Consider the following 17,584-nt stretch of genomic DNA (forward strand, 5'->3'; position numbering starts at 1 on the left):
AGCGACACTATCGAGCGACACTCTGCTCGATAGTGGAGCAGCACTGATTATTGACACTAGTAACACTAGTAACACTATCGTAAGAGTCATTTTGGAACATCTCTACTTTCTACATACTGCTCCACTAGCTCGCTTCGCTCCCTAGTGTCGATCTCGCTTCGCTCCCTAGTGTCGATCTCGCTTCGCTCCCTAGTGTCGATAGGGTCAACTCTCAAATACAAAACTACAATAGATTAGATAAATTATTGTTGATTAACTAAACAATAGGTAAAGTGGGTACGCTTGCCAAATTAGCAAATAGACAAATAGACAAATAGTCAACTTGTCAACTTCTCAGCTTTTAGTTCTTTCCTTGATAATCGTCTCTTGGAAAATTATCACAACTTAAAAATTGAATCAAAATGAAATGAATAAAAAATAATAATAATAAAAAAAAAACCACCTATATTCCATCAGTAACAACAACAACAACAACAATGACAACGACGTAGAAAATAATAACAAACCCGTGTGTTCATCTCTATAGCATAACCTCTTCTTTTATTCAAGCAAAGATGTTATAAGGAACCTTTTTGACATTGTACTTGTTTCCTTTTCTAGTATGTTTAGTAGGAGGCGGAACAAATTTAATATTAGCATCATTATCGTGCCTCTTTTTAAATAATGCAGTAAATCCAGTAGATACAGTATCACCGGAATGAACTGAGGACAAATCGTAGGTTGAACCACCATACTTATAACGGCCATTTGTTCCTTGTGGTGCACCGTTACTTGAAAACAAAGAGCTTACTGATTTCTGGGTAGTTGCAACTGTTGATGTTTGCGATGACAAATTAGTTGCACAGTAAGATATCGATGGTTTTGATTGTGATGTGAATAATGATGAGGTGTATTGTTTTGTTGTAATTGATGATGGTGGTGGTTGAAGTTTCTGATTAATGGGGTATACACCTGCAGTTGAAGATGGCGCAGTTCCAGCGGATACTGTTGGAGATGGCATATTCAAATAGCTTTTTGGACTGGTAATCTCTTCATAAGGGATGGCTGCTTTGGAGATTGATCCAATCGATGGTCGTCTTGATGGAGCTGCAGACGCAGAGGGTGTTGGTGTTGTAGAAGAGGGCCGCGATGAGGAAAACATTGATGATATTCTCAGCATGAATCCTCTTTTAGCAGATGTAGCAGACGAAACCTTTGCTGAATTCAATTTAGAAATGTTTGTTGTTGATGTCGTTTTTGATAATCTTCCTGTTGGTGGTGTAATTGGATCTTGTAAATCGTATGCTTGATCACTAGCATCAACAAAACATTGGGAACTCTTATTATTAAAAGAGTTAAATGATGTAGTAGATCGAGCCTTGACTGAATACATTTGATGTTTAGGTGGTGCCTTCAATGAACTCATTGATGCTTTCGAACAAACTTTTGGAGAGTTTGGCACTGATATAAAACTTCTAGGGCTATTATACCCTTTTTGTTGTTGTTCCATTTCTTTCTTCAAAACAAACGAAGACCTAATGAAACCCAATGAGGCTGTAGTTGATGAACTGATCGATGTAGCTGAAGCAGAACAACTCTTGGAAAGAGAGTACATCGAGTGTTCTCTACGATGACTGTTCATACCCACGCTTATTGTTGAGGGGTTAATAAAACGGAAATCGCTTGATTCAACAGATGTGCCTCTCTTGTGTTGCCTTTGCTGCTGCTGCTGCTGCTGCTGGAGACCTTTATACATTGGGCCTGCTGCACCAACACTTGATGTTGTTGACGAGCCAAAATCCGAATTGTGCAAAGACAATGAAGAAGCACGGGAATTTGAAAAGTCTCCAGCGCTTGAACCTGATTTCTTTGCAGTCAATTTGTTATCATCATCGGATTCATATTTCGAAGATTGATCATCATCTTCAACAATTGGCGCTAAACCCTTCAAGCCAAATGATTGATAGTCAAATGTACTTTCAGTTAAACCATTTCTAGATAACGCTGGTTTTTCAGAGGCATCAGAAACAGTAGATGTAACTGGTACACGATTTTGCTGCTGCTGCTGCTGCTGCTCTTGGAAGAAAATCTCTTCTTCTTGTTCATCAACTTCAGAGGATTCAGGAGACGGAATTTCACCAATCTTGTGTCTCCTTCTTTGCCTCGATTTTTCAGACTTGGCATCCTCATCATCAACAAACATAGATTGTTGTTGTTGCTGCTGTTGCTGCTGTTGCTGTTGTTTGCTGTTATGCAACTTAGCGAGCAAGGATGTAGTTTGATAAGAATCTCTTTTAGGTGATTTGGAATCGGAATATTCATCTCTATCATCACCTGTATCAAAACTAGGTTTTGAGATGTGAGTAGGAGTAGTATTATTAGCTTCCAAAGTTAATCTCTTTTTTCTTGGATCGAAATTTGAAGATCTCTTTGATACATAGTAGTCATTATCATCATAATTGTTATCATAAACATCATCATAGACATCATCAACGTCAATTGGCTTAGATAACAAGTCTCTCAAACTACTAGACATTTTTGTATGAGTCTTTTGAAAAGAGTCGCTTTTTGGAATTTCAACTTGGATTGGTGACAGCGCAACATCTTGAGATCTTCTAAAGCCCTTATACTTGTCATTTGATTTCAAATCAATTTCTATTGAATTATACTTGCTTATAGGTTTAGTTGATAATAAGCTTGGTGTAATATTGAAATCCATCTTTGGAGTCAATGGAGTCAATGGAGTCAATGGAGTTTGTGGGGTTTGTGCAAGAGGCATTGAATCCACAATAGGAGTTGATTCTTGTGAACTTGGAGCAGTAACAGGTGACTTTTGAGACAAACTTCTCTGGATATTCAATGGAGGAATATCAGCTTCATCAAATGAATTAGTTTCACTTTGAATTTCTTGCTCAAACTGCAAAATAGAATCAGCGAAAAACCCAAAAACCTTCATCCACACTAATTCCAAGACGCTTGTCCAACGAGTATTCAAAATCTGTTTAAAAGTAGTAACCAAAGCATTACCCATTGGATCCAAGTACTTTACAGCCATCAGGGCAAATCTTTGATTCTCATTAACAAACAGAAACAAAAACTCATCCAAGAGCGGCAAATCATCGATATGATTAACAACAAATTCAAAGCAATCGGCAAAGATGCTTGAATGCTGTTGTACTATAAAATTGTCATTATTAAAAATCAGACATAGTGAGCGATTTTGATCCAACAAGTTGGGGTACAACTTGGCAAAAAATTGTGCCTTGTTAACTTTCAACCATGATGTCTTGATGTTATGTAGCTCAATAGCTTTCAAGTCCAATTCAAGCATGATTTAAAGCAAAGCTAAAAGTCCTTGACAAAATTGAAGGAAGCAAAGATAAAAGTCCTTGACAAAATTGAAGGAAGCAAAGATGGACTTTTTTCAAGAAAGCTAAGCTGAATCTCTTTCACCTCTTTCACCTCTTTCACGAAAGCTAAGCTGAATCTCTTTCACCTCTTTCACCTCTTTCACGAAAGCTAAGCTGAATCTCTTTCACCTCTTTCACCTTTTTCACAAAAATTGACAAACAGCAAAGAACCAACTTGTTTAGCGCTAGGAAACTTTTTTAATATAGCACAAGAATATTGGTAAACTGCAACACTTTGTAAGCTTTGGCTCAATAGTGTTTCCTTCAAAAAGAAAGAAGAAGAAAAATAAAAATCAAGAAAAACCAGTCTACTATTATTGATGTTGAAGCATTCTTTCTTGGGATATATATATTTGTTATTAATATAGTAAAGTAAGGAAACTTGACCGCACAAGCACACCCTCCTTACCAAAGCATAACCTACTTACATCTCTTCAAATTGCTTAATTTCTCAATAACCTTGATCTTGTTTAATAGATTTTTCTATTCTCGGTAATTAGATTTAACTTTAGAAGGAAAAAATTATTAATCGAGCAGAAAAAAGAAATTCTGTACCTTGAATTTATTTCCTAATTAAGAAGTTGGTCATTAATTGTTAGATACTTTATTAGGCAACTTTTCAAATGGGAGATAACATTGATTTTAAGATGGTAAAGGTATAGGAGATAAATTTTTTCAAGATGATTGGCACATAAGGTATAGGGAAACAAATAATAACTTATAGTCAGATGTATATGTATAATAAAAAGGATTTTTAAGATTTGGAGATACCCAGATATTACCGGCTCATCTCGAGAGATCTCATCAAGGTGGTTTTAAAGAGTATACAAAAAACTTTATTTAATGATTGTTGGTTATTGTTTTGTTTGTTACTTGGTGTTTCCTATTAGTTTGGTTGGCCTACTCTTTCCCTATCCTTGTGTTTGACATGGTAGCTAAATTTTCTTTTTTCGCTTCTTTTGATCAAGTTGCAAAAAATTTCCCGATTCAGCAAGGTTACGATATGAGGAAATGTCTTTTCTATAGAGCGTCATCTCTATTAGGTCAAACACATGGGTTTGCAGTCAATGTTTGTAGATAGATTTACAAGAAAATAGCGGAGTTGCAAGAATACGCAGATTTACAAAAATTTGCTTTAAGAAGAATATGCTTTTACAAGAATACGCAGACAAAAAATACGCAGACTTGCAAGAAAATAGCAGACTTGCAAGAAAATAGCAAACTTGCAAGAAAATAGCAGACTTGCAACATAAACTTTATTCCTTTCTCCTCACCAACTCCTCTTTCTCCGCCCCACTTTTTTCGGCACTATCGACACTATCTCCACTAACTCCACTATCGAGCGAAGCGAGATAGTGGAGCACACTGACTAATGACATTATCAACACTATCAACACTATCAACCCTATCGACACTATCGACACTATCTCGCTTCGCTCGATAGTGGAGCACACTGACTAATGACATTATCAACACTATCAACCCTATCAACCCTATCGACACTATCGACACTATCTCGCTTTGCTCGATAGTGGAGATAATGTCACTAGTCAGTGTGCTCCACTATCTCGCTTTGTTCAACAGTGGAGTAGCCTATTAAAAAAAAGGGATAAATTGGTCAATGTGTTCCATTATCTCGTTCTGCTCGATAGTGTCGATAGTGTCACTAGTCAGTACTGCTAATTTGAACAAACGCAAAGAATAAAGTAATGTATAAGTACTCTGCCTACACATTTGAACAAACGCAAAGAGTAAAGTTGTTTTTAATTATCACGAATCTTGTTAAAAGCAATCAAACACTCAGCGTGCTTCACTAGGGAGCAGAGCGAGATAGTGTCACTAGTGAGTACTCCACTATCGAGCAGAGCGAGTGAGTCGATAGTGTTGCTACAAAGTGTTGCCACAAAGTGTTACTCCACTATCTCGCCCTGCTCGATAGTGTCAGTAACGATAGTGTCGATGGTACTTTTTTCCTCAAGGAGAATATTTGCAAAATTTTGATAAAATATTAGTATATTAGAAAATAATGTAAATACTACTTTACTCTATAAATAAAAGACTCTTTTTCCTAAAGACTCTCTCTTGTAGTATATATTGCAAGAACACTATCGAGCAGAACACTATCGAGCAGAACACTGTCGAGCGAAGCGAGATAGTGTTGCTAGTCAGTGCTGTTAAGCAGAGCTGCTCGATAGTGTTGTTAGTGCTGCTAAGTAGAGCTGCTCGATAGTGTTGCTAGTCAGTGCTGTTAAGCAGAGCTGCTCGATAGTGTTAGTGCTGCTAAACAGTGCTGCTCCACTATCTCGCTTCGCTCGATATTGTTGATAGTGTTGATAATGTTAGTGCTGCTCCACTATCTCGCTTCGCTCGATAGTGATCATGCTCGATAGTGATCAAACCAAGACTCCTCCCAAATTAACAATCAATTTATTATTCTTCCCCTTTAATTTACTAGCAAACAAATTCAATTGATTATGCCTCAACAATTCTTGAAATTGAGTAAACACGTCATTATTACCACTGCACTGTTTCCTATAATAGAATGTAGACATTGAGTAGATAATCAGTTGGTAAAATTGAGACTGGTATCTCGTGAACAAGTAGGACAAAAATTTGCTATTGCATTTCTTCACCAAATCTATTGATGGGCCATATTCTATATCCTCTGGAACAAAATTTGTGAAATTGTGAGTATAGTTGTTTTTTTCGTCATAGCTGGCCATTTGTTGAAATGTCTGTTTTATTGAATGACACTTGAAGCAAGAGCAAGTATTGACCAAGGAATTTCTTGTTGATTGAATAGTTGGGATCCACCATTTGAAAAAATCAGCAATGGTCAAACTACGCAAATTCTCAAGAAGCTGAATCAGTTTGGTAAATTTCAACCAATTAATCTTGCATTGATCATTCTTGATAAACTCATTGACATTTAAATACAAGTATCTGATGTTGGGAAATTTGAGAAATAGGGAGTCAAGTTGGTTCGACATTAGAAAGGTGTACTGCTGCAAGTTGCTAACTTGGTTTTTGGAATTGTAATTGATGATTGATAGATTTTTCAATTTAGTATAATTGTGTTGAGACAGCAGCAGCAGCAGCAGCAGCAGCGGTGGGATGCAGTGTGTTGATAATGCGTGGTAAAACCCATTTATACAGGTACAGTCCAGATGCAAGCAATTGAACTTCAATTCTAAATCAGTGAGCTTGTCAAAATTGATCATATGGTAATCGTCAAAGTTGATAGCTGGCCTGTTAAAAGTATGCGAGTAGGAGATTGATAATTTGGATAAATTTGGCATTTTCAAATTTAGCATGAGGAAATACTGAGTAGACAATGTTGTATTTAGGTTCAACAGTTGTAGGTTCAGCAACACAAGTTGTTGTTGAAGCAAGTTCCCTGGCAATGTTTCGTTTACGAATCCCGCCTCAATAAAAAAGTCCAATGTTTTCAAATTTGGATTTGTTAAAGGTAAAGTAGATAATTCCTCAACATTCAAAATTGACCAATTCAGCAAGTTCACCACACGGTTAACAACCTTGTCAAATTCAAAGCCAAAAGACTCTTGAAGTTGGTAAGCAGCTTCAACCTCGTCGTTTTCCTCAACGACTTGGTAGCAATTTGTAGACAAATATTGTAAAAGTGTTTGATTTTTGCGGATATTATCAATATCAAAATTAATAAATTCGATGCAATGGTGATACTTGGACCAGAAATACAGGAGTTTACTGTACAAACCGATATATTCAAACTTGTTGAAATTTGACTTGCAGTGGATATGAATTGAGTTGATTTTGTGGAAATTGCCAATAGTTAAATATTCAACGAATTTGGCTAGTTTCTTGATATGGATAAAAGTGCGGTTTTGACCTTTTTCAACAATGCTATAATTGTCATCGTCATAAATTGTTATATCGCTGTATAACTTGATATTGACGATGCTATTAAGAAGCCGCGACGTTGAAGCAAGTGCAATGAGGGATGATTGATGGTTTATTGGGTCAGACAGAATCTGCTCAAGTTGGTGATTGAATATATTTTGGAGTAATTCCAAGGGAAGACCTTGTAACGACAACGAACCCATATCTACAACCCTCTATTTTTTTTGTCTGTTTACTATTTACCGCTTACCGCTTACTGTTCAGACTGTTCAGACTGTTCAAAGATTATACCCAAACCTCAGCCTATTTATCTGATTAAATCTTTAACCTTCTAGCCTTTCTCCTTTACTCCGCGATGAGTCTCTCTTTCGCAGCCAAGCAAAAAAATGTAAAGACTAAAAGCTCTTTGAAACCTTAATCATCTATTATAATTTATATACAGGAAATATATGGGGTAATTTTCGGAGCCTGAAATCCATTGAGAAATGCCACATCTGTAGGAGCAAATTCTATAAGGGAAGGTGTTGGAGAGGACCAATTGCGGGAGTTGTAAAAAGGAGAGTAAGGTGCATTAGGTAATAGATGTATTAAGCGATAGGTGTCTAGGAAATAGATGTATTAAGCGATAGGTGTGTATAGGCAATAAGTGTAGTTGGCGAACAAGTAAGGGGATTCGACATAAGGCGTATTTGTATCAGGCAAACATGGTAGAAACAAGGCGAATCAAAAATATTATAGCGAGAATCTGTCAAAAAATAGACGTTTTTCTACTTGTCTCATGTGGTAGTTTTTATGTTGTATAGGCGTCTCGTAGCTCGGCAAAAATTTGGTCAACACAAGAAAAGAATATATTGTTGCACTAACTTTAAAAAGAGTCATATCGAGTGAGAGGAGTATGATACAAGTCATATCAAGTAGAAGTAGAAGATGATATGTGTCATATCACGTAGAAGTAGAAGATGATATGAGTATGATATGAGTATCAGGTGTATAATATGAGTATAAGGAGTATAAGGAGTATGAGGAGTATGATACCAATCGAGTAAGAAGTAGTGTGTAATAAGAGTCTAGATCTTTTTGAGTATGTGGCTATGGCTTTCCCTTAAGGAGAAGGAAAAAACTAAAATTGGAGAGAGAGTGTGGAACAAAGAAGAAGCAATGGAACAAAAAGAAAACCAATGGGGCCAAAAGTAAGCGGCTGAGTCTGGACGCGCTTCTGGCTTGAAAAAAAAAGGGGGGGGGTGTAGCTATTTAGAAAAGAGAACAATAGACCATAATAACAAGTCCAAAGAGATTGATAACGACACTTTGTAGCTTGAGCTGCCCATCAAAGAGAGTAAATAGCAAGACCAATAGAGTTAGTAGCAAAACCAATAGAGTTAAGCCACCAAGAGACATCATTCTTTAGTTTTAGCTAGTCCTCTACTTCCTTCGATTCTAATTGCAATAAACTCGTACTAGTCATCATTTTTTTTTTTTTTGACTTTCATATCTTTTAGTGTGGGGCTTCCGTTCGACCTTTAGAGCATAGCGGGCGGTGCGTCAAAGGGCGGTGTGCGGTCAAAGGGGGGGGGAAGGAGGGGGTGGCAAAAATATTTTTTTCTTGTCACGTTTCTTTTTCTTCTTTTGCTTTAAATTTTATTTGCTTTTCTATTTATAGATAGGTCATGTGCTACCAATCGTTTATCACGTGATACATGGTTGCATTAATCTTTTTTTTTTTTCTTTTTTTTCTCGGTTGTGGCTGCGAAAAAATAGAACCGAACCAAAACCTCCTATCTATTGTGCATTGGCATTGAGCTAAACAGTTGATGTTTCCCATGCGTATAACCAATTCACAACAGCTCGGAACTCAGGCTCATTCTTCAAACAATACACTAAACAATATCTCATACTTTCAACCAATTCATCAGCATACTCATGAGAATTGTGTTTAACAAATTTCGTCAATGTATCAGCAAACAAACTCTTTAGAAACTCAATGAACAATTCATTCCTAAACTCATCCAGTTTGACCACTCGTCTATATGCTTTTTTAAACACATCAAGAATATACTCCAACAAGTTATTCACATTAAGTTTCACAGACTCAAATAACTCGTTTGCTTTGATCAAGATATACCGATGCAACCTCATTGAATAAGAAGATTTCAAATATTTTAATAATGCTTGAAATGTGCGAAACAGACTAGTTATAATCGCTCCACTTGCAGCTAAATTCGAATAATCCTTTTTGAACTTTAATGTTGCAATTTCAATGTCTAATCCTACAAATTGTAAAGTCTCATCTGTCGTTTCATCATTGACCAAAGTCGTCTTGGCATGGTTTACATACGCTCCATATTTGGTTAGACTATCTCCCAGAATGATTTTAAAAACTTTGTCATACAACTCCTTATCTGGTGAGATGAACAAAAAATCGTCGACTAATCTAGTTAACAAAAATGGCGATTTCGAGTCCCAAAGAAACCGGAAATTCTCAGCAACCAATGCACTGTATATGATATCGCAAAATATACTCAGTAAACTAAATCCTTGGAAAACTCCCCTCTTACGTCGATAATATCGCATTTTATGGGTTACCGGATCCTGAACAATTGCCTTGGCCCCAAATATCTGTTGTATGCATTGGTGCAATATAGTACCTCTCGTTAGATATATGGTTTTGCCCTTATCAACTAACATCCCAGGCGATGCAGTACGATTGCAAGTACTTGATATTAGATCAAAATTGGCAAAATTCGTATCTACTGCATACTTGACTTGTTTTATTCTCAATTGTGAATCGAGCTTCATATATGTACGATAGTAGTATTTGGTTCCATATGGATCATTCTTGAATAAATCAATCACTTTACTGAATAATTGTTTTTGATCGATACGATCGTAACAATCCTTCATATCGAATTTAATCATATACAATTTGGGAATAGTATCATCATACTTGTTTAAAAGCTCGGTTCTAAAGCTCAAAATTCTTTCAGCAATCTGTTGATTGGACGTGGCGGTGGTCCTGTAGCAAACTTCTTTCTTGCTTCTTTCATTAAATTTTTTCAAAAGTATCAACCTCACAGGCCTCAACTCATTGGCTCTGAACACATTGAACTCAATTTCTTGTTTCTTTAAAATTGCATCACCAATCTTGTGTCCTTCATATTGAATTTCCCTTTTGGAAGGTACACAAACTAATCTAAAGGTAGCCCTCTTGGGAATTAGCTTGAGCTTTCCATAATTGTAAAGCTCCTTCCCGGTTAGCGTAGTTTGAATAAAATGAGTTTGCGCATACCTCTCGAGCCATAATGTCGATATCTTGCACCAAATGTATCTTGGAAAGTACATGATTTTACCATCAAAAGACTCAGTGACATACCAAAATTCTTTAAGTATTTTTTTGATTAGAGATTCAAAAATCCATAGTATATATTGCTTCATCATTTTCGACCTCATCTCAAAATCTTGTTTTGATGAAATGATATCCTTACCAAACCATTTATAACCTGATAATTGTAATCCTTTGCACAAGTCATGAATATGGTACTTGGAACGTGGTTCCAATTTAAGATACTCAATTATTTTGCCTCGTAGAACCTTTTTATTGACATCACCACCCCATGTTTCCAATGTAAATAATTTACCCAATATCACAAATATAAATTTAATAACTTCTTCCAAGCTACTAGCATTGCTCAGTATATTGTCAATATCAAGAACCTTGGATTGCAAAAGCATCTTTTGATATAACGAGTCATATCTCAACTTAACATCATTCTTCACAATGATATCCAATACTTTTCTTACACGTCGAAATCTTTTTGCACGCGTGTTGAAATCATTAAATATATCCTTCATCAATTCGTCACCACTTTTCGACTTGATTAACTTGTAATTCCAGTACCAAGGATTTTTCTGGCCCTTGTTCAAAAGATCAAACTTTTGAATGTACTCATTGTCACGTTCAATTGGCTTTTGCGAGTATGTCAACCCATCACCAAATACTTGTATGTAACTATCACTTGCGCCGCTGCTATCCTTATTGACAAAGCCTTTCCAATTAATAATCAACTCAGACAACCTCATTGATCCAATCAAGTGAAAGACCCTTGACCAATTATACGAATAAAGCTCATTCATGCTGAAAAATGACGATTTCAATAAATGTTGACATCGTTTATTATATATTACTGCCTTTTTCTTCTCTGGAATCCCACAAAGTAACGTATTCTTTGACTTTTCTCGAAGCAAACTAATGGTTATCAACCGGAGATATTTTTTATAGTTTGTACGATATTTGAGCTTAGGCGATACTTTATGTCGTTGTTGTGGCTCAAGTGGATAAATGAGCACTGTTGTTAGAAAATGTTTGAAGCTGGGTAGTTCATTTTCAAAGGAAACAAACTTGTCAACAAAGTCACCTAACTTGCGTGCCCCTTGCATGATGGTAAATGAGTAAAATCTCTTATTAAGCAGCAGCAGCAGCAGCAGCAGCAGCAGCAGCAAGCAAGCTAGCTAACTAGAAAGATATCGTACCACTAGAGTGCCCTTTTTTTCCTCTCTAAATGAGCTAACAAACGCGTGGTTATCAAACGCGGGAAAACGCGACTCGCATATCGAACAAGTTTAAAGAAGAAAAGTCATAAAAATCACCACCATGAACTTTGAAAATCCGCCTTGACATTAATAAGTTTTCCCCTTGTAGCTATTATCAACGGGGGGTATAAGACTTTATCTCAATTATAAACCTCAGCCTCAACACCAAAATGCGGTAGAAAGGTTGTTGTCAAACTTTCAAAACCACACATTGAATCAACTTTCCCTCAATGGAATTTTTCACTACTAATAATTTTTCAGTTAATCTTTTTTCCGATGAGATGAGATGAGATGAGATGAGATGAGATGAGATGAGATAAGATGACAAGAGATGAGCAGAGATGAGTGACGAGACCAAGAGTTGTGTAGATTTGGACAAGGGAATAGTTTATAATACGCTCAAGCAGATACGACAAAGAGATGATACCGATCCAGAAGTACCCGATTTGATACCTGTGTGGACATGTACCATTGAACCTCAACAAACGAAACGATTCTTATCAATTTGTAAAGCAAAGTATGATGGTGAAGAAACATCTTCCTTGAAGCATTTGAAGAGGATGATGAAGGTGGACAAGAATATAAGGTCAATTATATGTCCTTATACGTCAAATCTAGAAAAACAGTCAATATTGGAGTCGCTTGTAGGTGTTGATATTTTGGCACTCGAGGTTGTCCAAGTTCCGCAGTATGCGGCAAACACCAAGGAAACAAGCATACGATGGTCGCAGATATGGCCAATTACTTGGAAAGGTAACCCCAACCACCAGTTTTTGAACACGGTTAAGTTTGACATGAGTTTAGAAAAGCAAATGATTAGTCATCTTCTTGATGCCTTGGCCGATACCCAATCAAAAAAAGGTTCAGCAACGATCATGGCGAAACAAGTGAACAACAGTATTGAGATTCAAACAATAGCTACAAATGATGGAGATAATTGGCCTACGCAGCATAGTGTGATGAAGGCTATCGATAATATAGCTCAAGATGAGTTGAGAAAGCGGAAAAAACACAATCTTGAAAAACTGGAGAGAGGATACTTGTGCACTAATATGATAGTTTATACTACTCACGAACCCTGTGTTATGTGTAGCATGGCTCTTGTTCATTCAAGAATTGTGCGATGTACTTATTTACAATCTAATCCTACTGGTGGTGGCATGGAGTCTAGCTATCATTTGGGCGATCGAAACGGGCTAAATTGGAGGTTCCAAATTTGGAAATGGCTTGGAAGGGAAGAGCTAGATAGATTGCTGTATTTGTCAAGTGGAGCACACTGAACAACACTATCGCGACACTAGCGAGCTAGTGGAGCAGGAGTGAGAAGAGCAGTAGAAGTAGCGATACTATCGCGCAGAGCGAGCTAGTGGAGTAGGAGTGAGAAGAGCAGTAGAAGTAGCGACACTATCGCGCAGAGCGAGCTAGTGGAACAGGAGTGAATAGAGAGTAGAGACTAGTATGTAGTGAGTTCTCTAAAAATATCTTTACAACTTGCTACATAACTCATTGGTAAGCTCTATACATTAAGAACTATCAGTATCAGCAAATGAGAATAGAATCGCTAGAGCCATTTTCCCCTTCCCCTTTAGCGAGCATAGCGAGTTAGAGGGTAAGCACTATCAGCAGACGAGAAGAAAGGGTAAGGTTTCAGCAGATGAAAAAAAAGTCGTTAAAGCCATTCTTAACCTTCCCCTTTGGCGAGCATAGCGAGTTAGAGGATAGCTAGAGCCATTGCTCCCCTTCCTCTCTACCTCGCAATGCTCACTAGAGGATAGCTAGAGCTTAGCTAGAGCCATTGCTCCCCTTCCTCTCTACCTCGCAATGCTCACTAAAGGATAGCTAGAGCTTAGCTAGAGCCATTCTTCCCCTTCCTCTCTAGCTCGCTATGCTCACTAGAGGATAGCTAGAGCCATTGCTCCTCTTCCTCTCTAGCTCGCTATGCTTGCTTGAGGTAGTATCTCCTCAACGCTACCAAATGGCATCAACAAAAGTAAAGAAAAATTCAAAGACTTTCAAAATGAACAATACTATATCTCATACAAACCAAAGATAAGAAGATGACAAGCTATGAACAAGGATCTTTGCAAGTACAGGCTTTAGCTTCAAGTATATCCAAGAGGCTAGCTACCGAAACCAATTCCTTACTCGTAAATATTGTTCCTACAGGGAGACAAGCCAAACGGCATGCACAACAAATCAATTATGCTGAGGATTTTGGTGACGATTTTGAATTTGATTCCACTCCCAATGATTTGTCAAGCAATGGTAATGATAGGAGTAGCCGGAATTTTATAGAGGCAAAAACTCAAGTTGATATCCAGAAGTTTGGTCCTGCGAGAAACACACCAAGGATAAAACTGCTTGAAGTTGAAACTTTGTTTACCAGTCAAACGAATAAACCCGAAGTGCTTATTCCTATTAAATTGAATTTGGAAAGTGCAACTAGTAACCATAAGTTGAACGATATATTCATGTGGAACTTGAACGAGTCCCTAGTGACACCACTGAAATTTGCCGAAATTTTATGCAATGATCTCGAATTACCTCACTCTATGGTTTCCCAGATTTCAGATAGTATAACCCAACAATTGGAGGAGTACTCTTATGCGTCAAACTTGACTATGCAGAACAAGAATCCATGTAACGTGATTATCGACTTATCAGTCAATTTGAACAAACAATTGTATCAAGACCGTATAGAATGGGATTTGAACCAAAATGAAGTAACCCCCGAGCAATTCGCCGAAATAGTAGTGGCTGATTTGGGATTATCTTTAGAGTTTATACTTGCAATCTCCCACTCACTACATGAGATAATCATACGTGTCAAAAAGGAAATCATCGATGGGTCATTCAACAACGAGATTCATAATCTACATCTTGTTAAGGGAATAATGTTTGAGAAGGGGTTGAGAATATTTACTGAGAACAGCATATCTAATGGGAATGACCGCTGGGAGCCCTCAGTTGAAATCTTGAGCTCTAGTGAAATCGAAAGAAGAGAAAACGAAAGGATAAGAAACTTGAGAAGATTGAAAAGAGAAAGCATGAGACGTGACTATGATGAAAACCCAACAAAAAAGAGACATGTGGGAAGACCGAGAAAGAATGAAGTTGAGGAATGGAGGTGAAACTAGCAAACATCGACACTATCGAGCAGAGCGAGATAGTGGGGCAACACTTTGTACCCTTGATTTAGCACAAAAGGCTTATGGGAAGATTGAGAAAGAATGAAGTTGAGGAATGGAGGTTAATCTAGCAAACATCGACACCATCTCGGTCTGCTTGATAGTGGGGTAACTAGCAAACATCGACACTATCTCGCTCTGGTCGATAGTGGGCCAACACTTTGTACCCTTGATTTAGCACAAAAGGCTTTTATACTTGTACTTATCAATTAAAGTACGTCACTACTACTCTAATTTCCTTCTCTGGCAATGGGATATCACTTGGTGGTGCAAGTTCTGCAAATACCTAGCCAGCTCATCAACAATTACTTGCAATGAGCTTTGTGATGTGCGCCGCATTAATTGTGGCGTCTTCATTAATTTCATTTTTGTATTTTTTTGACGGGGAATTGTTTCGATATATATAACTGTTATATGTATAAGGATATATATACACTTTGCACCATTCAGGGGAGATATTAGCAGATCAGCAAGAGGTTCATGTTGAAGCAATGGTTTAGGAAAGTGACTTTAGATGCGATATTATTTTTTAGTCGCTTATCGCAAGCTGAGTATACACTAACAAACATCTCATCGCCATCAAATGAAACCCTTTTGGTGCAAGATATTAGTCCCATAAAATACCCAATTCTTGTTTTTGAGCCAGAACCATTGGCGCAAGTGTCCACCATCAGTGGTGGACACTTGCCCCGGTACTCGCCGACGACGGTGACGACAATGGATAGGTCAACGCCACAGGAAAACGATACCGTTTCATCTAATGATTCGGTGATAGACAATTGTCATTTCATGTCCTTTGAAGAATGGAAGAAGCAGAAAAAGGAGTTGGTTGATGTGTCTATGAATATATCCAAGAACCGTACTGAAATGGCCAACTCTGCGGTCTCTATGCTTTCCAAAAATGCCACCATTGACAACAAAACCATTAATAATAATACTACTACTACAACAACAACAACAACTTCATCGGCAAATGGGAAAATATATAAGGACAAGTTTAATTTTGCCTCTGTTGATTGTGGTGCAACAGTAGTGGAAACAAATGCGCAAGCCAAGGGAGCATCTGCCATACTACGGGAAAATAAGGATACATACTTGTTGAACCGATGCTCGATTCCGAATAAGTATGTTATTGTTGAATTGTGTCAGGATATTCTAGTAGGGCAAGTTGTCCTTGGCAATTTCGAATTTTTCTCCTCCATGTTTGAGGATATAAGGTTCAGTGTGAGTGATAGATTTCCATCTTCGAATTGGAAAGAATTGGGTCAGTTTAAAGCACAAAACATTCGTGATCTTCAGTTTTTCAAAATTGAGAATCCTTTAATTTGGGCAAGATTCTTGAAATTGGAGATCTTGAGTCATTATGGGAATGAGTTTTATTGTCCTCTATCGCTTTTGAGAGTTCATGGAAAGACAATGATTGAGGAGTTGAAGGAGGATGAGGAGAAGTTAAAGCAAGAACAAGATAACGTGGCAAATGAAGCGTTACAAAATGAAGTTTCCGAAAAACGTCAAACAATAATTGATGATGAATCTTTGCTCTTGAATGACTCCATGAATGAGTGTCCCGTAATTTTGCCCCATCTTCGACTAAATGAATTTCTCGAGGATATAAATCATACATCAGAGAAATTATGTTTACCTCAAGAAGAGATTGTTTCGAGCACAGCAACCAAGCTTGCAGCCACTATAACTACTCAGGAGTCCATATATAAGAATTTCATGAAACGGCTACAACTTCTTGAGTCAAATGCCACGTTGTCATTACTTTACATTGAAGAGCAGCTGAAATTACTTAGCATGGCTTTTTCAAACTTGGAAAAACGACAAACTATACATTTCAATAGCTTGATGAATTCAGTCAATTCCACATTATTGCACCAACTTGCATTGTTCAAGGATTCTTATAATCAATTACATGAACAATATGGGAACTTGTTTAAGTTGCAGGAAAAAAACTATAAACAGTACTTGACTGACTCGATTAAACAAATGAGAAATTCACACAACGAGATGGCTTTTCAAAAACGAGTCACTATTTTTAATAGTTTGCTTATTGTTTGTCTACTTGCTTATTTGGTACTCACAAAGGATATCAACATTGAAGTTCAAGATCAAAATATGGAAGTAGGAGGAGTAGGAGGAGAAGGAAGAGGAGAAAAAGAAGAAAAACTCACTCTCCAATTGTCTGAACGAGTAATCATTTCGAATCAACGACAAGAAACGGAACCATTAAATAACCTGAAAACACACCTGACGGAAAAATAAGCATAAATTTATAGATAGATAGATAGAAAGAAGAAAGAAAGAAAGAAAGAAAGAAAGAAAGAAAAAACAAACAAATAAACAAACAAACTACAGCAGTCTCCATCTTTTATCAACAATGTGATATGTTGCTTTTTTTCATCAGTATTATATTATTACTTCTGTTATTTTTCTTTATTATATATATTTACAAGATTTTTGAGAGGCAGATTTGATGAATGAGTTTAGCGAAAGGATAAAATCCCCTTCCCTTGAATACACTCTCATCTAATTTCT

At 37.1% G+C, this 17,584-nt stretch overlaps 6 protein-coding genes across 6 annotated transcripts; 3 read left to right on the plus strand and 3 right to left on the minus strand. All coding sequences in view use genetic code 12, as the record gives it.

Annotated features, from left to right (window-relative positions):
- Positions 1-544: 544 nt before the first annotated feature.
- On the minus strand, positions 545-3,310 carry KGF56_000401 (uncharacterized protein; the record flags this gene model as incomplete). Its single annotated transcript, XM_049325386.1, has 1 exon — positions 545-3,310. One exon carries the CDS (start codon positions 3,308-3,310, stop codon positions 545-547), a length of 2,766 nt encoding a protein of 921 aa, XP_049182541.1.
- A 2,472-nt stretch (positions 3,311-5,782) lies between these two features.
- KGF56_000402 (uncharacterized protein) lies at positions 5,783-7,471 on the minus strand (the record flags this gene model as incomplete). The annotated part of the gene is made up of 1 exon (XM_049325397.1): positions 5,783-7,471. The coding sequence occupies one exon, from the start codon at positions 7,469-7,471 to the stop codon at positions 5,783-5,785; it is 1,689 nt and encodes a 562-aa protein (XP_049182542.1).
- Positions 7,472-9,068: 1,597 nt separating this feature from the next.
- TERT (Tertp) lies at positions 9,069-11,702 on the minus strand (the record flags this gene model as incomplete). The annotated part of the gene is made up of 1 exon (XM_049325407.1): positions 9,069-11,702. One exon carries the CDS (start codon positions 11,700-11,702, stop codon positions 9,069-9,071), a length of 2,634 nt encoding a protein of 877 aa, XP_049182543.1.
- A 494-nt stretch (positions 11,703-12,196) lies between these two features.
- On the plus strand, positions 12,197-13,135 carry KGF56_000404 (uncharacterized protein; the record flags this gene model as incomplete). Its single annotated transcript, XM_049325418.1, has 1 exon — positions 12,197-13,135. One exon carries the CDS (start codon positions 12,197-12,199, stop codon positions 13,133-13,135), a length of 939 nt encoding a protein of 312 aa, XP_049182544.1.
- A 777-nt stretch (positions 13,136-13,912) lies between these two features.
- On the plus strand, positions 13,913-14,986 carry KGF56_000405 (uncharacterized protein; the record flags this gene model as incomplete). The annotated part of the gene is made up of 1 exon (XM_049325429.1): positions 13,913-14,986. The coding sequence occupies one exon, from the start codon at positions 13,913-13,915 to the stop codon at positions 14,984-14,986; it is 1,074 nt and encodes a 357-aa protein (XP_049182545.1).
- A 537-nt stretch (positions 14,987-15,523) lies between these two features.
- KGF56_000406 (uncharacterized protein) lies at positions 15,524-17,311 on the plus strand (the record flags this gene model as incomplete). Its single annotated transcript, XM_049325440.1, has 1 exon — positions 15,524-17,311. One exon carries the CDS (start codon positions 15,524-15,526, stop codon positions 17,309-17,311), a length of 1,788 nt encoding a protein of 595 aa, XP_049182546.1.
- Between the last annotated feature and the right edge of the window lie 273 nt (positions 17,312-17,584).

Source organism: Candida oxycetoniae, assembly GCF_023343755.2.
Source record: "Candida oxycetoniae strain CBS 10844 chromosome Unknown scaffold9, whole genome shotgun sequence".
Classification (NCBI taxonomy): Eukaryota; Fungi; Ascomycota; class Pichiomycetes; order Serinales; family Debaryomycetaceae; genus Lodderomyces; species Lodderomyces oxycetoniae.